The sequence below is a fragment of the Erinaceus europaeus genome, chromosome 14, assembly GCF_950295315.1.
Source record: "Erinaceus europaeus chromosome 14, mEriEur2.1, whole genome shotgun sequence".
NCBI classification, from domain to species: domain Eukaryota; kingdom Metazoa; phylum Chordata; class Mammalia; order Eulipotyphla; family Erinaceidae; genus Erinaceus; species Erinaceus europaeus.
The window spans coordinates 27,471,175-27,495,816 of record NC_080175.1 but is presented as its reverse complement, the minus strand read 5'-3'; the positions used below and the strand labels follow the sequence as shown (position 1 = coordinate 27,495,816).

General features: G+C 49.5%; 2 protein-coding genes across 14 annotated transcripts in view; both read left to right on the top strand.

Annotated features, from left to right (window-relative positions):
• BTRC (beta-transducin repeat containing E3 ubiquitin protein ligase) overlaps positions 1-6,411 on the top strand; it is a 192,599-nt gene extending 186,188 nt beyond the window's left edge. For all 13 annotated transcript variants that reach the window (XM_060171461.1, XM_060171460.1, XM_007533860.3 and 10 more), the window contains 2 exons: positions 2,399-2,586; positions 6,069-6,411. In XM_060171461.1, the coding sequence (XP_060027444.1) occupies positions 2,399-2,560 (162 nt within the window). In that variant the 3' untranslated portion in view covers positions 2,561-2,586; positions 6,069-6,411. The remainder of the gene's footprint in view (positions 1-2,398; positions 2,587-6,068) is intronic.
• A 12,020-nt stretch (positions 6,412-18,431) lies between these two features.
• LOC132532641 (basic proline-rich protein-like) lies at positions 18,432-20,196 on the top strand. The gene is made up of 2 exons (XM_060170957.1): positions 18,432-18,872; positions 19,226-20,196. Exon 2 carries the CDS (start codon positions 19,239-19,241, stop codon positions 19,956-19,958), a length of 720 nt encoding a protein of 239 aa, XP_060026940.1. The 5' UTR covers positions 18,432-18,872; positions 19,226-19,238; the 3' UTR covers positions 19,959-20,196.
• The last annotated feature ends 4,446 nt before the right edge of the window (positions 20,197-24,642 follow it).

The window sequence follows — 24,642 nt, the reverse complement described above, 5'->3', positions numbered from 1 at the left end:
ACACACACACACTGTAATCACAGGGGAGATAGCAGTAGTATACTGGATTTTGATCCTGAGGACCTTCGATTCTACCCCTATTACTGGCATATGACAGAGTTGAGCAGTGCTTTGGCCTCTTTCATGAAAATAAATCTTCATAAAAAACATCTTAAGATAAAATTTTTAAATATGTGCCTACATACTGTATGAGATTCTACACATATAATACATGCAAAGCAGTCAAATACATATAAACAGAAAGAATGTGGATTCTGGGGATAGGGATTGTTCAGTGGGTATAGAGCTTTGGGTTTTCGTTATTACAAAAGATTTAGAGACTATATAACAGTGTGAATGTACTTAATATTATTTAACTGTCATTTAAAATGGATAAGCTGGTACATTTTACATGTTTTTTATGATAATTCAAAGCAAAATGTGTTCAAAATACTAATGTAACAGACAAGCATACAAATACATGGCTAATATGAGTTTACTAGGTAGAATTTTTGGCACTACATTAAACTATTTGCTTCAGATTTAAATATGTTCTTAACTCTGTCCTTATGCTTAGTGATTACACAATTAGGAAATTACTGTAATAATTTAGAAAATAATAGGAGGGAGTCAGCAGCCGCACAGCGGGTTAAGCGTACGTGGTGTGAAGTGCAGGGACCGGCGTAAGAATCCTGGTTTGAGCCCCCGGCTCCCCACCTGCAGGGGAGTCGCTTCACAGGTGGTGAAGCAGGTCTGCAGGTGTCTATCTTTCTCTCCCCCTCTCTGTCTTCCCCTCCTCTCTCCATTTCTCTCTGTCCTATCCAATAACTACAACAATAAAACAACAAGGGCAACAAAAGGGAATAAATAATAAAAAAATAAAAATAAAATAATAGGCCAATAAAATGAAGTGGCTCTTAAAATTCTCAACAAAATATTAACAAATCATATCCAATAATGTATCAAACATTATACGCTATGACCAGTTGGGATTTATTCTTGGTTTAATATTTTAAACTGGTTTATATTATATATAAATGATAGTATGTTATTTATAACATGTAGTATATATTATAAGTGATCACATATTTATATTACATTATAGATGTATAATATGTATATATTATATAAGAATGTTTACTATATTTATAAATTGTAAAGCTGGTTTAATATTCAAAAATCAGTTACTATAATCCATCACATCAAAAGACTAAAAAAGAGAAATTACATGATTATATCAGTAAATGAACTCCCTCCCAGTCCCTTTATAGGTTTATACCATTTGTATATTTACTTGGCATTCCAAATCAGAAAAAGCAAATTGGTAAAATAAGTGTTATCATTGGGGTAAAAATATAGTAATTACTACTAAGGGCTATGAGAGTACTTTCTCGGAAACTGAAATTAATCTTTTGGTCGGAGTGGTGATTATGCCATGATGGGGTAGAGCAATATATACCTGCTTGTAAAAACTGGCCGTTAGCTTTTTTTCATGGGCTTTCAAGTTGGTTAATTTCACATAGATAGGTTTAAATTGATCAGGATAGAAATGTTTACAGCACCAAAATGTGCAAGTACTTTTAAGTATGGGAGAGAAAATTTAGTTGATCTTTTTTTTTTGCTCGGTGCCTGTACTATAAATCCACTGCACCTAGAGGCCATATATGTCCCATTTTTGTTGTCCTTGTTGTTATTGCTGTTTTTGGATAGAACAGAGAGAAATTGAGAGAGGAAGGGAAGACAGAGAAGGGGAGAGAAAGATAGACACCTACAGACCTACTGCACCACTTGTGAAGCATCGCCCCTGCAGGTGGGGAGCTGGGGGCTCGAACCAGGATCCTTACACTGGTCCATGCGCTTCACACCATGTGTTCTTAACCTGCTATGCTACCGCCCGACCCCCTAGTTGATCTTTTCTAGCACACCATTTACAACTGGTCATCAATCCTTGGTCTCTGGCTGTTGTAGGATCTTAAACATCTAAAAGGAAGATAGGGTGAGGAAGACAGTACAGCTAGTATGCAGGGTTTGCATGTGATAGGTCCCAGCTTTCATCCCCAACACCACCAGTAGCCAGAGCTGAACCATGTTCTGATCAGAGAGAAAGTAGATCAGAACATGGAGAATCTTCTTGTTCAGCTTAAGCCAAGAACAAGTATTAGCATGAAAAAACCTAGCATGCTATCTAATTGTTTCAGCCCTTGGAATATTATCTGGGTTACCTAAGAATTTACTGCCCAGTATGTGACTCTTCTGTACTACCTTTAATCCAAGTTAAGGTTTTTTTCTGTGTTCTTGAAACAGCTAAATGATAGGTTATCAGTATATCTTCACCTTGACATAGTTTTCTATTGATATGCTGCAGAATATGTGTTCTATTGAATTTGACTAGTTAAGAAGTGTTTGTTTACTTTTTTAGGAGCATTCTGGAAGAGTTTTTCGGCTCCAGTTTGATGAATTCCAGATTGTCAGTAGTTCACATGATGACACAATCCTCATTTGGGACTTCTTAAATGATCCAGCTGCCCAAACTGAACCTCCCTGCTCCCCTTCTCGAACATACACCTATATCTCCAGATAAATTACACTGACCTCATACTTGCCCAGGTATGGAAAAAAAAAATAATGTGTAACAGCACTGTGGCTAGGAGAAAGAAAGTTGGTTCTAAGGTGTTGCTGATTCATTGCACCATCTCATGCCCTTTATTTCTCTACAGTCTGTAAAACAAGAGAAACTGAAAACAAGAGATATGGCTGGGGCTACACATTGGACACTTTCTTATGAATGCAGTTTCCAACTTCAGTTCTAAATGACTCTTTTAAAAATTACTTTATTGAGGGATTAATGGTTTATAGTCTACAGTAAAATACAATAGTTTATACATGCATGACATTTTCCAACTTTCCACATACTAATACAACCCCCACTAGGTCCTCTGACATCATGTTCCAGGACCTGAACCCTCCCCCTCAATCACCCCAGAGTCTTACTTTGGTGCAATATACCAACTCTAGCCCAAGTTCTGCTTAGTGATTTCCCTTCTGATCTTGTTTTTCAACTTCTGCCTATGAGTGAGGTCATCCCATATCTAAACAATTCTTGAACTATATCTAGGTGATCCTCGTTAGGTAAAACTGTTACTACTTTCCAGTGGGATTGTTAAGAAATTAAAATGAGGGCTAGCAGAATAGCTCACCTGGATAGTGTGCCTGCTTTGCCATAAGTGTGACACATGTTCAAGTCCCATCCCCACCACACTGAAGAAAACTTTGGTACTGTGGCGTCTTCCCCTTTGTCTCTCTCTCTCTCTCTTTCAATCTGAAAAAGTCAGCCCGGAGCAGTGACACCCTGCTGATGACAATAAAATAAAATAAAATAAAATAAAATAAAAGGAAATTTAAATTAAAGAGCAGTGACCCAAATGCCCATGGCTTTGGGTCAAACTAATACCCTTTAAGGCTAGTGTATGTCTAATATGTGAATGGAACAATCTTTTTTAATATTTATTTATTTTCCCTTTTGTTGCTCTTGTTGTTTTTATTGTTGTAGTTATTGATGTCGTTGTTGTTGGATAGGATAGAGAGAAATTGAGAGAGGAGGGCAAGACAGAGAGGGGAAGAGAAAGACACCTGCAGACCTACTTCACCACTCGTAAAGCGACTCCCCTGCAGATGGAGAGCTGGGGGCTCGAACTAGGATCCTTACGCTGGTCCTTGCGCTTCACGCCATGTGTGCTTAACCCCCACTACACTACTGCCCAACTCCCTGGAACAATATTTTAAGATATTTACAAGTTATTTACAAAGATTGTAAGGTAACAGGTATAGTTCCACACCATATACCTACCACTAGATTTCTGTGCCTCCACCACCCCAAGGATAATCATCATAGTTCTCCCAAGGTCTTAGAGACAAATTGGCTACTTTTTTTTTTTAATAAGTTCATATGCTTCAGTTCTCTGTATTCCACATATGACTGAAACTATTCCAGTAGCTGTCTCCTCCCTCCCTTCCTTCCTTCCTTCCTTCCTTCCTTCTGTCCTCCCTTCCTTCTATCCTTCCTTCCTTCCTTCCTTCCTTCCTTCCTTCCTTCCTTCCTTCCTTATGTCACTAAGCATAATAACCTCATTGTATGGAAAAAATCTCTTGGTGAAATATCACACTTCTCAAAACTCTCCTTCATTGGTGTCATTTGATTATAAAAATATGTATTTTTTTATCCCTAGCCCCATCCTCTACAGTACCACCACCACCAATAATAACAGGAAAAAATTTTTTTTACTGGCTCCAGCTGGGAGCCAGGCAGGGGTACTTCTGGCTGAGCACACACATTACAGTGCACAAGTATTCAGACTCAAATCCCCAGTCCCTACTTGCAGGGTAGAAGCTTCACAAACAGTAGAGCAGTGCTTCGGGTACCTTTCTCTCTCTGTGTCCTCCTCTCCCTTTCAGTTTCTCTTAACCACGATCTGAAATAAATATATTAAGAAAGAAAAAAGGAAGAGAGAGAGAGAGGGAAAGAAAAGAAGAAAGAAAGGAAGGTGCACCAGGAAATGGTGCACCTGGATGAATGCATATGTTTCAGTGAGCCAGGACCTGGATTCGAGCCCCCAGACCCCACGTGCAGAGAGAAAGTTTTACAAGCAGTGAAACAGTGCTTCAGGCATCTCTCTGTACCTCTCCAATATAGAAAGTAACTCCAGAACTAAAAACTCTGAGCATTTTCCCATGCAAGTCTCCAGCCTGCTGCTGGGGTAGAAAAAAAAACCCAGAACTCATCTTTTTGTATATTAAGGTCTATTCAGGTCATACGTGCATGGCATTATCACTAGTTTGGGGGAAATTGCAATAGCTACTGGAAAGCATTGCCATCTTGTCATCCTGGGCTTGCCTTGCTTCTTGTGGCAGACACATGCACACTTGCCATCTCGTTTGCAGTGATTCTTCTGAGTAGCATGGTTCAGGCCCTGCTATGTGCTCACTTCAGTGCTCCCAGTTCTTTTAGAGGACATACTGTCCTCCTCTCTAAGCCTACTCAAGTCATGAAACAGGACTGAGAAGATCCTGGCTGTGTGTCCTTGGACAGATAACTCCCCAGAGTCTTTCTTTCCTCATTAGTAAATTTATAATACCTACTTCAAAGATCTGTTGGGAGAAGTACATAGAGATGCCATACGTAAAAAAAAACTTAGTGCTTAACACAGTGTTAATAATTATAATTAATATTGTAAGCATCGTGTATCCTTCCTTTCACCAAAATTTTCTCTTCCTTAGATGTTTTTCTTTTTGCATACAGGGTTATTTTATCACTGGGGTTTGGTGCCAGCTCTAGAATCCACCACTTCTGACAGCCATTCTTCCCTTTTTTGTTTTATTTTTATTCAATAGGACAGAAAGAAATTGAGAGAGGAGTGGGAGACAGAGATGGAGAGAGAAAGATAGATACCTGCAGACCGCTCATGAAGTGTCCCCCATACAGATGGGAAGTGGGGACTTGAACCAGGGTCCTTGCTCTTAGTACTATGTACACTTAACCAGGTACACCACTGCCCATCCCCCCTCTTCCTTATATTTCTATGACAGTTTTAGTATTCTTCCTGGTTCTCTGTTGTCTCCTTCCTCCTCTCCCTTTTCTTCCTTAGCTAAGTTCCCTTCTCAACTATGTATCTCTAGTCCCTGTCTCTGCCTAAACTTCCCTTCAGTCAAGCATGCAGATAGCTCCCCACAACTCCCTCACTTCTATAGTGGCATATCTGTGTTTCTACCCACTCAGGACCAAACACTGCAAGCTACCTTCTGTTCTGCTGCTGCTGTAAAGAGCATGTGAAAGCTTAGTGTGTGTGTCATCTTAGCCTGAAAACCTCAGATCACTTCACATAGTTACTAAAGCCTTGCATGTCAGTGAGCATCACCAAGTTTCCCAGAAAGCTGGACAGACTTTGACAGAAGCTCCTGGATAGCATAGCCAGAGAGCAGGTATTAGGAGCGATCCTAGTCTTCCTCTCAAGTGATAGATAATATTCTCTCCCTCTTATGAGTGGAAAAAATATGGAGAAAGTGACTAATGACTGTGTTCTATTTTCACGCAGGACTCATTAAAGTTGTGGTATTTCACATATCTGCCAATACCAGGATGAGCAACAACAGTAACAACCCAACTATTACCCACCTTCCCGGACTAGCTGAGGAGCGGGACTGTGAGACTCCTGTTGGGACACAGTTGGTCTGCAGTCGACCCCGGGCGGTCTACTCAGCACAGCTGACTGCTTCAGTGCTGCTATCAGAAGATGTCTTTTATCTTTCATGAATGATTGGAACTTTTACACCTCACTTCCCCTATTCCTTTTCCCTCTGCGCCTGTTTTTTTTTTTTTTTTCCTCATTTGGTTCCAGACAAAGATGACTTATAAATATATTTAGTGTTTTTACAGAATCTCTCTTGCTTTGCTGTTAAGCAGAAGATCTAGTTTCCATATTTAGTCTACTGAGAGAGACCCACTTCTAGGGACGGGGGGATACAGCGGCAAGTCAGACAGCACCCAGTGAACTGCAGGAGTGGCCAGCGCCTGGCAAGATCATCCCAGCTCCACTAAACTTATGAGGAGACACTGTACAGCCTCTGGGGCAAGAAAGGAAGAACAAGAATGCATGTACTGAAGGACCTGCCCTCTTGCTTCCATCTCTCTGTTTCTGTCCCTACCTCCCACCCCCTTACTCCTTCAACCTGTTTCTCTGCTTCACCTGAGAAGAAAGAGTATGGAGAGAGTATCCTCAGTTAGCATAAGGCAGGGCAGCTAGAAAATGCTGCACTCGGAAGAGAGAAATGCTGTTCAGTCAAAATGTCAAACCCAGGCTTTCGCTGCAACTGACACTATGACAGCAGTGGAGTCTCAGAGCTGGCACTGTCTTGTGTGTAACTCTTCTCTCTTCTTTTAAATCCCCTCCCAGAAAAAGGGGAGGGAGCAGAAATCTCCTGGCCTCTGTTAGTAGCCACATCTTTTCTGGACTCAGCAGTCTCCTGGATTCCATGTAGAGTATGGAGAGGAGTTGCTGATTGCAGTTCCTCTCATTAACAATTAGATGTGTAATAAAAATCATTGTACTTCATCTTAAATCACTAGCAAGGCTCAGCCTACAGGAAAGTTTGAATTGGCCAGAGCCCATTGCTGGGTGCATTCCACATAATGGTTTACATCTCTAAATTCCTCACCAGGGCCTGTGAGCACCCAGGCACCTATGTCTTTGCTGAGACCACAATCGGGGTAGGTTAGAGGTAGTAAAGGGTGAAAGTTTATTCCTTTTTTCCATGTAGGTCCGTAAATACACCTCTCAAGAATCAGCTTAATGTTGAGCCCTGTAGAACCTTACTTCTGCTTTTTCAAGTCCAGTATTTACAAAAAGGCAAAGCTGTCAGAGACAGGATCAGAGTGAAGTTTGGCACACAGGGTTTATTAAGGGGGCAGAAACTGCCTTCTCTCCTTTTCTTCCTCCTGTCAGCTTTACTTTGTTCTGTATTTCCACAGCCAGTAAAATTTCTCAAGTGCTTGGTGAGCAACATAAATAGATGGAGCTAACTGGATTAGCCCAGTCACTTGAAAGGCAACTGTGTGGGCTTCCAGTTACAGGGTACACAGACTTCCCAGACCAGGAGCACAGGAAATGCTGGCACATGCCCAGCTTGTTTCCTAGGACAGGAGCAAACCTTATGCCAACCATCTTGAGTATCTTGGGCACACGCATCAAAGACCCTGAGGCACGGTATAGCCTCAAGTTGACCTCTGAAGCTGAGAACAGTCATGGAGCAGTCAGACCCCTTGTTTCTGTCTCTAATCAAAGCAAGTGGGTGAGAGAGAGCCCCATTTAAGCCCCTTGCTATACAAATATCAGAAGAGAACCTGTTGCAGGTAGCCTCTAGGACAGACCACTTTTAGTTCAACAGAGAGGGAGCTAGAGAAAGCAAGCCAAGCTTCAATCTCCCAGCTCATTTGCACAAAGGCATCCTCTCCCCAAAATGTACCCATACTCAGTGTTATTACGTAGTTGCTGCAGGTTATGCATATACATTTCTCCTGCATTATGAATGATCTCAAGTTTATAGTTCCTGAGTATAATTATTTCCCAGCTACCCAAATGCCACAGGAGAGGTTTTTTGCTTTGGGTTTTTTTGTTTTGTTTTGTTTTTGTTTTGCCACTATCTGGATTCCTTGTCTGTTGTGTTGACTAGTTGTGATTTTTGTTTTAACTGGTTATGTATTTTGCTACAGATGAGACAAGAGGAAGGTCAGCTCTGGAAAAATACATAGGTCAGGCATAAAAGAGGTATGGATTTTGAGCTGTTTCAAAATATTGTCCAATAGCCATAACTTCACTAGACCTTCAGTCATGTGCTGCTGTTCAGAAGTGAGAGCTGTTGAATATTCATTGGTTCCCAGGGTTTTGCTCACCCATCTAGGCCCCGTTTAAAGTGTATTGTTTCTCAGACTGTGTTCAAGTTTGTCCAGCATGTCACAAATGAGATTGAGGGTGGACCCTGCAGTCTGGGCCCATTAGCTCCATCGAAGATATTCTCCCAAGTTGTCCTCTGCAGCTGATGGAAATGGGAATGAAGTTAAGTGGTCTGAAAAACTTGAGTCAGTCACGTCTCTCAGCTCTGGGGGTCATTTACCTATTCATTACAGAAGAAATAATCAGGTAAGGAGAAATTCATTTCCAGAGAAGGTAAACCCCACTTACCATCTCTGCATGATTTTAGTGGGAAATGATTATCACTAATCCCCGACTGGGATAGATTAAATGTAAAGTCTGACCTTTTAAAAAAGAGAAATCAAGTCTCGACACTTTTAAAAGAGTGTGGTGGAGAAGAAGCTTGAAAGCATCCCTTGGCTCTGACATGAAATGTCTCTGGTGTAGACTGCTCTCATCTCACTACAGTTCCAGCAAGGGCCCAAAAGAAAGTTAAGGATGGGAGGAAGCCCCTGCAAAGACACATGAGGACACATGCATGAACCTGTGTTTGGGAGCTCTGTGGGCACCTGAGTGCTCTCAGCTCTGCTGGGCCAGCGGGCGAGACCCGCGTGCCTTCTGCCTGTATGTGGTTTCCACTGGTGAGGACATCCTTTTGTTTCCTAGTGTGTAATTTGAAAGTGGATGTGAATTGTGATTTGGGAGCCTTTTGTACTTGTCCCTTGGTAAAGGTCTTTCTGGTGACCCTTCACCAGGAACTTCAGGGACTGGTAACCCTGTTGACAATTAATAAAAGTCCGGCCCTTATAACTTGTTTCTGAGCTGGAAAAAGCCCTGGGACCCCCTAAATCATTCTGCTTTCTGCTTGAATAAGAAAAATCCTTTTTTGTTTTTTCTTGGTACAATCAAAAGCTGAAAAGAAAAATATGCACTCTTCTCCTTTGCCGTCTCTTGGTTCCCATTGGTCTGAGTAACTGTGGCTGATCTACTCCTTACTTAGCACTTAACTATGTGTAGAAACAGTGGGCTTGGGGAAGGGATGGAGTGATATTGGAAATACTTGGACAAGTTTTTTCTTCCTGGCATTAGATTAGATACTGTGGAATCTTTGACCTTGGCGTCTTCCATTTACCTTAGATGGTAATAGCTTGCTGTCTAAAGTGCAGGCAGTCTAACTCAGAATAGTGCAGCCCTGCAGGGCTAAGCTATCAGCCTGCTTATGGGGGAATTCTAGGGCTTCCAGGTAGAAAAGCACATGCTCAAATGCCACATAGTTCTACTCCACATTCCTCATCTCCTTCACTTGGGTGATTTCAGTGGACTCTCCAAGATCTGGAGAACTAGGAAAGATGCCCTTGTTTCACCTTGCATTCCTCTCCCCTCCTAGAATAACTACCTTCTAATAAGTGTGCACCCAAAGTCTGCAAGCTGAGTTCATCTCCCTGGGTGCCATTCACACAGGCGATCACAGTGCTCCTTGCCTTACCCACTGTCTCAGTGTCACATCGGAAAGACAGCTAACTAGAAGGGGAATAAAACTGAGTTCTTCTTTTCACCTGTGGCTCATTTGTGACTTTAGGATCCTCGTAATTGAAGAGACAAACCAAAAGAGTATGGTCTGGGCTGCTTGACTTCAAGTGGCACTTAATGCATTCATATCCCAGAAACCCTTTCTGGTGAAAATTGAATACCTATGATTTAAAATTCCCTGGTGGCAGTTGACATCTCAAATCTGTGCTCCCTGACCCCATCAGCTGACTCTCAAGTTGGGGGGGGGGGAGGCAGGGGGAGTTGTGTGTGTATATAATTAGCATCGCCTTCCCCTCTGTCCCTTACTCTTCTTGGAAAACATGAGGGGAAAGGCCAGCTAGGTGTGTTAGACCTCTGGATACCAAGCAAACCAACACCTCCCCAAATCCATACTCAAGCCCAACCCAGACTGCCTTGAGAGGTGATCAGTAAACTCCAACTCTGTCTGGGGTGGGTCTGAGAGCCAGTGTGAGTCACCTGAGAGCTTTTGGTCATTCAGCCCTATGTTCTTTACACTCAAGTACTGACAGCTTTGACTTTTGTGATTATGTTCTGGTGATGTGTAGTCAATGTACCAATATGTCCACAACCTAGGATCATGGTAATATAGTGTGTTTTGGTTGTTGATTTTTTTAACTGTTGGGGGAAGAAAGTAACTTAAATTACAAATATACTATTAAAGTGAATTTTATAAGTGTCTTGTCTCTTTGCCCCCAAATCAAGGAAACACTGAGTTTTCCAGTGACTGTGTGAATTGAGGAGATGCTCAGGCTAAGGTACTCTGGTGTGAGCAGACAGCACAAGAAGAGACCAGGGTAAATGCTAGGCCTATGGGGTGGTCCCAGGCCCACAGTTAATGTTCTGTGTTGAATTAAATGCAAGCCAAAATGATTTCTGCTTTGGGGAGTAGTGACCATAGAGCATCAGCCTGCCACAGCCCAATCTAAGCCTAGAACTGAAAAATTCCACTTTGGCTCCTGAATAGGTAGAAGAGAGAGATTTCCCTCACATCCCATGCAACCAGTTTCTAGACAGGTGAGCTCCCATTCAGGAGTAGCTCCCAGTCTCCAGCATGCTAAACCAGTAAAGTGAGCACTGCCCATCCAGGAGAAAGGTGCTGTCCTGGGCAAGCCCAGCCCATCCAAACCAAACCAGGCAATGTGGGCATGAGTTTGCAGGACAACAGGAAAAGACAACACACACACACCCTCTTCCCCATCTTCTCTCCTAGTGTCCAAAGAGCAGCCTTGTCAAAATGAACCCTTTAGGGAGTCAGGCGGTAGTGCAGTGGGTTAAGCGCAGGTGGCACAAAGTGCAAGGACTGGCGTAAGGATCCCAGTTCGAGTCCCTGGCTCCCCACCTGCAGGGAAGTCACTTCGCAGGTGGTGAAGCAGGTCTGCAGGTGTCTCTCTTTCTCTCCCCCTCTCTGTCTTCCCCATCTCTCTCCATTTCTCTCTGTCCTATCCAACAATGACAACAACAAGAATAAACAACAATGAAACAACAAGGGCAACAAAAGAGAATAAATATATATTTTTTTCCTCCAGGGTTATTGCTGGGCTCGGTGCCTGCACCATGAATCCACCACTCCTGGAGGCCATTTCTTCCCCCTTTTGTTGCCCTTGTTGTTGTATCCTCATTGTGGTTATTATTATTGCCATTGTTGATGTTGTTCGTTGCTGGACAGGACAGAGAGAAATGGAGAGAGGAGGGGAAGACAGGGGGAGAGAAAGATAGACACCTGCAGACCTGCTTCACCACCTGTGAAGTGACTCCCCTGCAGGTGGGGAGCCAGGGGCTCGAACTGGGATCCTTACGCCGGTCCCTGCGCTTTGTGCCACATGTGCTTAACCTAAGAATAAATATTTTTTTTAAATGAACCCTTTAGAGGTGCTCCTCCCTTCTGGGCCAGGTTCCCTGGCTGTGTCAGCCTGTGGCCACAGTGCATGTCATACTGAACTGGCTGACGTGGTCTTGAGAGCACCTTCAGGCAGGACTGTCTTGCTGGAGCAAGATACCTAACAGCCTCAGGGGCACATGCGTTCCTGCAAATAAGGGAGCTAAAAAGCAAAAAAAATGGCAGCTTGTTTTCTCCTTCTCTCTCTCTCTCTCTCTCTCTCTCTCTCTCTCTCGTCAGAAACCAGACTACTGTCTCCTCCCTGACTACAAGGCAGGCTGCAGGGGCCACTCTGGACTCAGGCCTCTGCTCATTAGTCACTCACTGGCTGGACTTCTGAACCTAGTGCTTCGTGGAGGATGAACCTGGGACCTGGGGATTGTTGGGTCTCAACTTCAAACCCACTATCACTTCTTCCCCCAGGAAGGCAGAGTCTACGGCCTGCTCAGGCAAGGCTCAGCCCTCAGTGACTGGGCCTAGAATCCCTCTCCCCTAGCTCCCCTAGAAACCCATAGCTGCACTACCATCCGCAATGACTAAGGGGAGGGGACCCCTCTGCTTCCTGATTGGCTCTTGCCAATTAAGAGCATTTTATTAGGCTGCTAATTAAAGGCACTTCGTTAGCAGCAGGAGAGGCCAGGGTGCCTGGTGAGATGGAGCCAAAGCCAGGAGAAATTGTTTTCCTCCCGGATGGAAACGGAGCCTCTCAGGGAACCCTCTTAGTCCCCCAGCCTCTCCCGCTGCGCCCACCACACCCCTAGCTTTCAATTAGCTGCTCTGAGGGGAGTGAGGTCATTATCAATCCAGGTAGAGAGCCCTCCCCTGCCTCAGGCCACAGGGAGCCCTGGGGCTGCCCCCCCCCCCCCAGAGCACCTTAGGATTCTAGCCAGGTAAGAACAGACAGGCCACCCAAGGGTTGGGTTTGGCCCTGGGTTCCATTCCTGAGGCTGCTGTTGTCGCTGTCATTGTCACCTAGTCACCTCAAGAGCAGTTCTCTGGTCCTCTGATATTAGTCTCCCTGCCTCCTTCTTCACCAAAGACTCAGAATGGTCACTTTTCAGTGAGAACAGTAGGCCTGAGGGGGGTCCAGAAAGAGGAGGAGGGCCTGGACCACAAGACCTGAGACCCCCACAGGTCCTTTGAGCTCTAGTTCTGCATGTTTGAGGCCCTTCCCCAACATGGTCCACATGAGCCTCCAGCAGGTCCCCTTGCACCTGTTGGAGAAGAAAGCTGGGTATTGGCACACAGGCTTAGAAACAGCCCCTAGCCTGTCCCTTGTCCCACCTTTGCTGCCCACCTCACTCCCTCACTTAACTGCAGAGTTAGCACCAGCCCGGGCTGCGAGGGCAGATTTATAGCGAGGCCTGCCTCCCTCCATTTAACCCGAGGCCGGCCTGGGCTCCAGACACTAAATTAGATTTTTGACAATTAGAGAGACTAATGGGCACACAGCCATCCCCAGAGCCAGATAGCCAGCAAGGCGGTCCTTTAATATCCACCACTGGCCGGCCAGGCCCTCCCCAGCCGTGTCTCTCCTGCATTGGGATTGCTCTCCCCTTGCTCACTCTCTCAGTGCTCAGCACTCTGTGCCCTCCCCGGCTTCCCTGGCTCTCACTCTTCCCCTTTCCTCCCCACCCCTTTCCCAGAACCAAGTCTGCTCTGAAGCACTGTCCTTTCCTCCTTCCATCACTTCTCCCCATCTGCCTCTTTGCCAGGGCCAAACTGTCTAATCTTTCCACCTGCCCCTAGACTACAAGCCCCTTGAAGGCAGGGGCCTGTGTCTGACCCCAATCTGAAATACTCATCACATGGGCACCGCACCTAGTTTCCTGTGCCCCCCTCCCAACTCCAGCTGGGGCTCCAGGGCCTGCCCTCTTGGCCGTTGGCTCTGGCCTGGCCCTGTTCAGCCCAGGCTGGGCCCCCTGCACGGCCTCCCCCATGCTCTGGCAGGGCTTGGGCTGGGCGGGTAATGAGATTGCAGTAAGTGGTGTTGGGGTGGGGAGAAGCAGCTCACATTCACTCAGGCAGACTCATAGCTCTGTCAGGCTGATTGGTCCTGAGTGGAGGCGCAAACGGCCCCCCATGGACACACTGAGATTGGTTATAAAATTACAAGCATTTGTTCTGCTGTCAGTGGCCTTCCCTCCCTCCCCTCTGCCTGCCTACCCAGGGCTCCCCCCAACACACACACATTCCCCACCCAGCCCTCCTTCCCCTGGGTTAGCCTGTTCACCCTTGAGGGCCCTGGCCAGGGGCCACCGCAACAGAGGGAAGTAACCACCATGCTCCAGGCCAGGCCTTCATGTCTTAGCCCTGAGAAGTCAGAGCTCAGGCTAGCCTCAGAGTGACCCAACTTTAGGGTCCCCTGAGGCAGACTGGGATTGGGCACTCCAGAGTCCTTGGAATTCAGAAGATCAGACCCCCAGCGGAGGAAGCTGTCCCAAATCCAGGCCTTACATGGCCACAGTTGAAATATCCCTGGACAGAATTGGGGGGCAGGACACCACTTCTCTCCCTTTCACATGGCTACTTCCCTAGCTTTTAGCCCAGCCCTCAGGTAAGGAGAAATCACCCCTCAGGAGAGTCCTCCATGTCCTTTACTCTCAGTCCCTCAAGCATGAGCCAGACCTAAAACCAACCTGACCTACCAGCCAGGCTGTCACCCTTGAAAGGAAGTAAGGTTCTCCCTCATCTGAGCTCCTACATGGAGCCTCAAGGGTCAAAGGTCAATGGCCAGCAGACCTTCTGGCCTTTGCAGGGTCCCAGTTACCATCTGCACAAGTGTACCCTAGTGAGGTTGGCACAGATGCCCACATAGCATCAGCCTGCCCCTACCCCTCCCACCACTCCCCCACCTGCCACAGAAGCCTCTCTGAATCCTGACCTCCTCTCAACTTTCTCCAGCAGGGTCCCCAACTTCATTTATTTTTGCCTCCAGGGTTATTGCTGGGGCTGGTGCCTGCACTACAAATCCACTGCTCCTGGAGGCCATTTTTCCCATTTTGTTGCCCTTTTTGTTATTGTTATTATTGTTATTGTTGTCAGTGCTGCTGTTGTTGGATAGGACAGAGAGAAATTGAGAGAGGAGGGGAAGACAGAGAGGGAGAGAGAAAGATAGATACCTGCAGACCTGCTTCACTGCTTGTGAAGTGAACCCCCTGCAGGTGGGGAGCCGGGGACTCGAACTGGGATCCTTACCCCGGTCCTTGGTCCTGTGCTTCACTCCATGTGTACTTAACCTGCTACACTACCACCTGGCCCCCAAGGGTCCTCAACTTCTACCTCACTCCCTGCCTGTCACTGTCCTGTCTGGAGGCAGCAAGGTTCCCTGTGATCAGTCGGGGTGGAAGGGGGTGCTGAGGTTCCCCAGCTTAGAGGGGACAGGCTGATCGGACGGTGCTGGACAGAGGGCAGACAGCCATCAGGAGGATCAGATCCATCATTGCTGGTGAACAATGAGCCATCGACGCCCTAATTAAAGATGTAATTACAGCAGATACATCCTGGGCAGAGAGTGAATTATGGATGGTGGATAGGCACCTAGTAGCCAGCCGCCAGGAGTGGTGCCCCTCCAGCACCCCCCAGGCCCAGTGTTATGGTTGAGAAGGACACACAGAGCCTGCTCTTCTTCACCAAGCTCAGAGCAGCTGTGAGCTGCAGCCCAAGAGTCACTGTGTCCTTTCAGAGCCCTGAGAGCTCCCAAGAGGCTGATTTAGCGCCTAATACCTCCACCCAGGGCTCCCTGCACACAGGCTGCAGGTCTCCCAGTGTCCACCAGATGGCCCCTCAGTCTAGAACTAACCAGGCTGCACAAGGGCTGGCTTTGCCCCTTCTCCAGTCTCAGATCCACTCCCATGGGCACACAGGCCATTGTCTACCTCCAGGCGTGCAGCAAGGCTGCACACTCACGTGTGAAGCTGACGCACACAACTGTGGGGGGCACAGAAGGTGCCCCTGTCTCCAAGTTCCCCTAGGGTCTCCAGGCCTAGAGCCTGGCACCCACCCAGGCCATGTATGGGCCCAGGTCTGCATGTGGCACTCTTCTGTGACTCAGTGAGTGAGGGCTGACGGGCTGGGCAGAGTGTGGGGCCCATCACTTCATCAGAGGCCATGTCTGGGTTGGAGACCATGTTGAGCAAAGAGGCCAGGATGGGCAGCAAAATCTCAGGTGCCCCAAGGATACCTTGTGGGGGTGACCCTAAAATAAGTTAAAATCCTGGGGGGGGCAACTACTATCTATATGCCATTGGGTGAGTTCTCTAACTTCGGTCTCATCTCCTTATGTCTAAAGCATCAGGAAAAGTCACAAAGGAAGGAGGCTAGAGGAAGGCGAGGGCAGCTGCAGGAAGTGGGAACCCATCTCCCCTGTGGCTGGGAGGTGGCCCCTATCTTGACAAGACCTTGCCCACCCCAGAAACAGGTTCAGTGATGACAGTGCCACTTGTGAAGAACCATTAAGGATCACTGTGGTGCTGGAGAGACATATGCAAGAGACTCTGATGCCCGAGGCTCTCAAGTCTCAGGTTCAATCCCCATCACCACCATAAGCCAGCGCTTTGCAGTGCTCTGTTATAACAGTAACAACAACAATAATAGTAATGATATGAGAAGCTGGGTGGTGGCATACAAAATAGAGAATTCATTCATGTTACAGCTTGCAAGGACCTGGGTTGAAGTCCCAGGTCCCCTTCTACAGGGTAGGAGGCTTCACAACTGATGAATCAGTGCTACAGATCAAGCTCTCTCTCCCACTCTCTCCCTCTCTTCCCCCCCCCCCCCGTCTCCCCTTTGCCTCTCAATTTCTATGTCTTTATCCAAAAGAAAAGAAAAAAGGGCGGGGAAAAAATCACTGTGGTTGCACAGGACAGGTCTGATGATAGGCTGGTTGGCCTCCTTCGAGAACCCAGCCCAGTGGTCAGGAAGACTGGCCTGACCAAAGGGGACAGCTGGGGGAGGAGAGCCTGGGGGTCCTCCTGGAGAGCTCAGTTCCACCTTATCATTCAAGGGGCTGGCCTTCAGGAAGCCTGGAGGGTGGGCGGGAGATGAACAGGTGCACCCTTGGCCCTGTCCACTCTCAGTTCTAAAGTTTCATGCCTCTCCTCCCTCCTTAGCATCTTAGTGTCTCCCACAATACCTCCCTACTCCCAGGGCAGCCCCCTCTCCACCCTCTCTTCCCCAGTGACCATCCTCCCTTGGTGGGAAAGCCCTGTGACTCCAAGGCCCAGGCTGGAAGGCTGCGCAGCACCTAGAGGTAAGTATGCACAGCATTACATATGTATATTGGAGAGTAAATAACCCCAAAAAGCGCCTTGTAAATAGACTCCGAGTTTATCCTTTATTAATGAGGCACTGAGTGCCCCGCTGTTTTAGAGCAGCGAGACTTTCATAATATCAAAACCTAAATTACACTTGCGTCTCTCATCCTAGGGACAAGCCTCTTTCGACTCCGTTTGCAGAGTGAGTAGGCAGGAACACCTCCCCGGTGGACTTGGCACAGTAGGGGGAGGGGAGGCTCCCACACAGATGGACACACACACACTCACACACACACTCCCAGTCTGACGCCTCAAGGCCCTCAGGCCCTGTGAGTGAGGGCTGCCTGGGAAAGCAACCTTCACTCAGGATCAGAGCTCAACCCCTGGGTTGTGACTTCGGAGGTGCAGGTGAGGGCAGTAGTCACCTTCAAGCTGGGTGAGTGTGTCACTCTGTACCTCAGCTCATTTCTTCACGTGTGAAATGCGAATCAAAGGCCCAGCCTGGTATGACGATTGTGTGGATTCAAGAAGATGTTTGGGGGTGAGTGGAGCACGGGAGTGGGCATATAGTGAGTGCTGCCACCTGTGCATGGTGACGGCTCCCATCTGTAGAATGGGCGCCAGGGTCTTCAATTCAGGGACCTCAGAGCCCCAGCCTCAGCCTGGCCCCTTGGTTGGCGTCCTGTGCTCAGACCAGAGTCCATCAAACCCCCAACTCTTTCCAGGTCCCCAGTCCTGAGCTTAGTCCCAGCAGGGAACCTGGGCCCCCTTCTTGCCTAGCTCTGAGCTCCCCTTGGGCCTGTTGCTTGTGCCACCTTACCTGAGGCCTAGGTCAAGCTAGGCTAGGTGGTCAGGAGGGCGGGCGGAGGCCACACGGGCAGGATTTACAGTATGGCCAGCCAGGCTGCAGGCGCTCCGATGGGTGTCATGTCGGATCTGTCCCATTATATGGACAGTTGGGTTTAATAGTCATTGTGTGCTCGCTTGGAGCCCTGCAAACATCGTGGGGCGACACCCCCTCCACGCAAGCCTCCTGCTCCCCAGCCGCATGGCCCATCCGTACAGTAAATTAAAAATATGAATCACTTCTCCCCACTGCCTCCCCAAACGCTCATCTTGTCAGCCTCTATGTTGCCTTCATTTGTATTACCTTAATTTAATGTTAATTATGGTCTTCATTTACAAGGAACAAGCAAGCCCTGCTCTGCCAGGGGACCTCCCCCTCCCCCTGCCCCCTCAGCCCAGTAGGGAGAGGCTGGGGGAGAAGTGGAATTTGGGGGAGGCTGCAGAAGAGTGAGGAGGGGCATTAGGGAAGAGAACCTGAGATGAGGTCTGGGCTATCAGTGGCTGGTGGCCACTCAGGGAGGGAATAGGAAGACCCCGCCTCCCAAATCTTCAATCATTCTTTCAACAGTTATTTAATGAGCACCTAATATGTGCCAAGAAACCGGAGGCCAGGGAGATAGTTGAGTCTCCCTCCCAAATAAAGGGCATCAGGAAGGCAGGAGCCCCAGGTAGGGACAGGTAGCCCCCCTCCCCCCTCCCCCCCCCCCAGTGCGCCTGGCCCAGCCTATTCAGATCTGTCCATTCCAGCCTCCCCGCTTGTGGGCGCTGTGCTGCTCCAGTCTGCCCGAGCCCCTCCTGCAGGAGATTCTCTCTGCTACCTTTCTAGACTCTTGCTGCAGGTCCATCTGGACAGAACCTGAGTCCGGCCAGCATGGCGGGGCCTCCGCCAGCACGTGGTCTCCGGTAGGTAAAGAGGAAGGCATGGAGGAGACCCCTCCCCACCACCCACCTGCCCTTACTCTCCACCTCCACCATCCCACTGGCCCGCGCTGCACCCCAGTCCTGGTGTTAGAGGCCTGGGCGCCTGGGCGGGCTTTTGGCGGTCGCTGTGCTGCCCACCACACTGCCATGGAGCACAGTCGCATGCGGGGGGCTGGGAGGGGGCAGCAAATGCGGCGGTTGATGCCACACATGTACACACTAGGCGCTGGCAGAGGGCCACCTGCATGCAAGCTGCCATTGGCCGCCAAGCCAGCCCAGCTCCCAGCAAGGGCTCAAAGGGAAGCGTAGCCCCCTCACCCCCACCCCCTTTGCAGGACCCCCTGACGGATGAGGCTGTATCTGCGACCCTCCTTCCCTCAGAAGCACCACGATCGCGCGGGCACAGGCGGTCGGGGGCCTCTCGGTAGCCCTGTGCGCGCGCACGCGCGTGTAGCAGGCCCACCGACGGGCGCGCGCCTGCCTGTCAGCGGCGCTGATGACATTGGCGCGGAGGAAAGTGATGACAAATGCCCGTTATCAGCGAACGAGGCCGATGACAAATGGGCGGGCGCCCGAGCAGCCCCATTACGCTGTAATAACAGAAGATGGATGGCCCGGCGCCCCCCACCCCCTTACGCCGGTAACCGGAGCCCAGTCGGCTCCGCCCGCTGGGAGGGACCGGCGCCCCGCCGGCCGCCACTCACGCGGGGAGGGAGGCCGAGGCCTGGCGGCCCAGGCCCCCCGGGAACAAAGCGGCCCGCGCGGCCAGGGCACAGCGCCTGCAGCTCCTGTCCGGGAGCAGCGCCCCCCCCCCCCAGTCACGTACTTCCGTGCCACGCGAGCAGCTGCCACCCACATCGGGGCACACACCCACCCGCACGGATCAGTGCACGCACAGCCATGCGCACCCACGCACCGCAATCGTGCACACACCTGCAGCAACCACCCCGCTCATGGGCGTGGAACGTGGCTGTGCAGCAGGCGTGCCTCACTCACAGCTGCATGTGCACTGCGCAGGGGCGCCCAACACCCACACCCAGTGACTACAGCCGCCTCCCCACATATTGACCCAACCCCACTGTGCCCGGCTCAGCAGAGTGCAGTGGGCTTGCCATGATGAATACCCATCACCCCCGTCCTCTAGGACTTGAAGTCTGCTCAAGAGGGGCAGACAAACGGCTACCAGGGAAGACTGGAGAGGGTTGGTGCTATTGACCCAAGCGCATACTTGGTGATACTGCCAACTGGAAACAAGGAAACTCTTCCTGGAGAAGGCAGTTCAAGAAAAGAGTGTGTTAGCAGGAGGAATTGGGTTCTGAAAGAAAGAGGATGAAAATGAGGGGTGGGAGGGGGGAACACAAGGCACTGTGGTGATGGGTGCAGTGTGGAACTCTATCCTTATAGTTTTATATTCTCGTAAACCACAGTTAAATCACTTATAAAATCTCATTAAAATGTTTAAGAGTATGAAAATGGAAGTGTGATTGGGGTGAAAGAGGGGGAGCAGGAATCCAGGTGAGTGGGGCTGGGTAAATGGCATGAGACTTGTCACATAGATTGTGGCCAGGAGCTGGGCTGGTCCACATGGGGTTGCCACGAGGCCCAGGCTAGTGGCAGACACAAAAAGTAGGAGCCAGGTCAGTGAGAGGCACGATCAGCACATGGGAGGTCCCAGGAGGGTGGTTTCACTAGCATATGACCTGCAGGTCCACACTCCCTCATGGACTGGAGGCTTTGTCTCCAGACCCTGTCTAATGGTACAGTAAAGAGTTGTTTTTGTTGCTGTTGGTGTTTGTTTGTTTGTTGTGTTATCACCAGGGTTATCTCTGGGACTCTGCCTATACTATAAATATGCTCTAGGCAGCCTTTTTCTTTTTTTTCCTTTTCTGGTTTTTTCTTTCCATTTTATTTGCTAGGACAGAGAAATTGAGATGGGAAGGAGAGAGAGAGAGAGAGAGAGAGAGAGAGAGAAACAGACACCTGCAGCACTGCTTCACAGCTTATGACACTTCCCCCTTGCAGATGGAGAGTAGGGGCTTGTGCATGGGTCTTTGTGCATGGTAACATGTGTGCTCAACCTGGTGTGCCAATGCCTAGCTCCCAGGACTCTGTGTTTTCATTTGGCCCTGGGCCCCCACAGAGGTGTAGCAGATCCTGGAGCAGGTTTGCAGGTGGGGTATTAGAGGAAGGAGCAGGTTTGGCCAGGGCAGGTGAGTGTGGAGGGGAAGTGAGGGGCTGAAGGAGTGAATGAAAAATCAGTGTCTCCATCACAGGACAGGGCCACACAGTGCCTCCTGCCCCTTCCCCCCTATCCTGTGTGCTCCCCCTGGTGGAATACAAGCCCCAGCGCTACCTCCCTGCTCCCTGGGACTGACCTGTTTACAGGAGGAATAAACAGGTGTGAATGTATGTGCATGTACACACACACACACACACACATACACACACACTCAGACATGTACACACAAGGCTTCTACCCCAGTAGGCACCTGAAGGCCCTGTATGCCCGACTGTCCCACTGCCGCATTGACACTGCCCTGGTCTTTTACCAGGATTCCCCGTCCCCCCATCCCATCTTTATAGCCCCCTCCCAGCTTTCAGTGTCTTTTTGTAGAGAAGGGGGGCTCGAGGAAATGGGGAGAGAGACAGGGTGACTTGGAGTAGGGAGAAAAAAAGTCAAGGCCCAGTCCTTTCCTTGCTGACTGGCCTCCTCCTCTTTGAACTTTAACTTCCTCACCAGCAAAATGGGGCTGTTAGATGAAGAAGCATTTATGTGGGCACCTTGATGTGGGCAGCCATGATTAGGGGAAATATACTCAATCCAGTTAGGTATTGAGAGAAGTGCTCCCTTCCTCCCAATTCTGGGGGCCCCAGACTATCAAAATAAGACTGGGGGGGCTCAGGTGACCTCCTAGCAGGGGGAGGGGAGGGTGCAGACCTGTGAGCAGGTGGCTCTGGCCCATGCTCAGTAGAGCCAGGTGTGCGATGGTAGTCCAACCGCAGGTCCTGCCTCTGAGAGCCCACCTGTGCCCAGGGACTGGAGGGGAGGCAGGTATGTGGGGTCCTGCTGAATTGGACACTATATTGCAGGCAGCTTGGGGGAGGGCGGGGAGGATAACAGGTGGATGGGGGTAGAGCGGAGTGGGTTCTCTTAATTTCTCTCCTGGGTGAGTGCTCTGCCTTCTACTTGAGGATAACCCCACTTGCTAACTGTGGCTTTTCTACATGGAATCTGACCCTATCAGAACGAGAGGATGAGGTGGGAAGGGGATTATGGGGAGTCCCTCACCTGCAGCCTAAGCTCCGGGTCAGGGAGAAGATGCCCTGAGGAAAAGGAAGGGCTGACAGTCCCTCCTACCTCACCCCCGCCCCCAGCGGACTTGCTAGATAGCGCTATTGACCCGTCATTAGTTACCCGTCCAAGGTCGCCGGCCAGCCAGGCCATAAATCATGGCTTCTGGAGGGGGGTGGGGCCGCGTGGTGGAGCAGCACCCAGATGGCACTGGGCCCCCAGCACCGCTGGAGGAGACGCCAGTGGCCCCAGGCCGGGCATAGCTTCCCCCAGAAGGCCTCCCCTTTCACCTCCTCTAGTTTCCATTTGCTTCCCCAGAGCCAGTTCTGCCTCCATGCATCCTCTCCTCTTTCCCCGAGTTCTGTGTGCAGGGCTGGCGAAGAAAGGGGGGCAGGGGACGACTGAGGAAGGAGGTGCTTGCTACCTCTCGCTGGGCCCCCCGGATTAGATAAGAACTCAGCTCCCCAGGGAAAAATAAGGCACTGAGCTGAACCCAGACCAGAGGTGAGTCTGGAGACCCGGCCCCACCCGATTCAGCACCAAGGCCAAGGCTCTGCACCTGCAACCCTGACCACACCCCCCCCAGAGGGCCCACCCATACGGTGGGGGAGGTGCCGGGCCAACATCCAGTCGGCCTCGTAATACAAGGGGCCAAGTTATGAATTGCAACCTACCCCGCCCCCAGCCCCAAGGCTCTTAGAGAAGCCCCTGGGCTGTCCCTCCTCCGCAGTCCTCTCCCCCTTTCCCTCCCTGGCCCTCCACTCTGCAGGGTCTCTTCGCCGGTCCTCGCGCGCCCTCTGCTGGCGCCTCTCAGGAAGCGCGCCCATCAGTCACAGTACCCGCCCCACCCCCAAGCCCAGCACACTTCGTGACAACCATGCGGTGGACCCCAAGCCCCAGAACATCCCGTAGGGCACGCCCCTGTTCTATTATCCCCTTGCTTGGGAGCCGCTGCTCCTCGGTCCAGGTCCCAGAGAGAGGCCCATTTGTTCATGCAGGGTAGAGGGAAGGAAGTGAGAAAGGCCAGAGCTTAAAGGAGGGTGGAGAGACAATTCCTCTTGTCTTCTCTGGAGCTCCTGCAGGATGAGTCTATACTTCACAGGCAGGTGGGGTTCCTCCAGGCATCTCCAGAGAATCTACCACCCCCTCCCCATCTTTGGTTCTGAGCTTCCTGGGTGGGGAGGAGAGGTTCAAAGGGGCCTTCAACATGGAGGAGCTGTGGTTCTCAGAAGCTATGTTTGTGTGTGACAGGGAGGGACTTCCGTCATCTGGGCACTCTTTCTCCTTTAGGCAGAGCCCTGGAGGGGGCTATTCCTTTCTAGTGAGTGTCTGCTGACGGGTGTGTAGAGTGTCCGGGCCAAGGCCCTTGTCAAACACACACAAGGTGAAAAGATGAAGGTATTCTCATATAGCACTGAGCCCGGGATTTCTGAGGCGAAGCCTGAAGGTGCTAGGAGGGGATGTTTCTAGCCAGGCCTGGCCCCTCAAGCCCTTGATGACTGTGGACACTCAGAACTTAGAGTCCCAGTTGGTCTTCCCTAGCCTCTGAAGGAATCTTCCAGTGGTAGTCAAAAGCAGTCTTTGAACACACACCAAGAAGAAATATTTGTGAAAACTCTGATTTAAGAGTGAAGGGGGGGGGCAGGTGGTGGCGCACCTGGTTAAGCACACGTTACAGTGCGCAAGGACCCAGGTTTGAGCCCCCAGTCCCCACCTGCAAGGAGAAAGCTTCACAAGTGGTGAAGCAGTGTTGCAGGTGTCTGTCTCTCTCCCTCTCTATCACCCCCTTCCCTCTCAATTTCTGACTGTTTCTAGGCAACAAATAAATAAAAAAGATTTTTTTAAAAAGAGTGAAAGGGGAGAGAACACTAAATTATCAGCTGACCTATAGTACACACATTCTAGAAGGTTCTACCTGGGCTAAAATTCTACAAAACTTCCCCCTCTCTAAGAGAGCTCCTCCTACCCCATGGCTGTGAGAGTTGTACTCTTTGATCACTTAATCTTTGTACCCCAGAAATCTGGACTCTACCTCGTGAGAGTCACACACTGAATGTTTACAAGGGTTTGGGTTTAGGTAAAACAATAGGGAGTGGCTGAGGGCTTTGGCAAAAAATGAGAACAACATCGCTCACTTGTTTCCATGTGGGAATATAGGTGGAGGGCCAGACCACCCATTTCATCTCCCTTCCACTATCATAGATGCCTCCTCACACGCCTCTTAAGTCCTCTGCATCAGTTTTCTGCTGGTTCACATCACAAGCTCTTCCCCTTAAAATAAAGATCCATTTGTTTGTTTATTCTTAACCAGAGCACTGCTCAGCTCTCTTTATGGTGGTGCTAGGGATTGAACCTAGGATGTCTGAGCCTCAGGCATGAGTCTTCTGTAGAGCCACAATGCTATCTCCCCACCTAATGCCCATTTATTGCCCCCATAATTCTGTAACCAGAAGTCCAGGC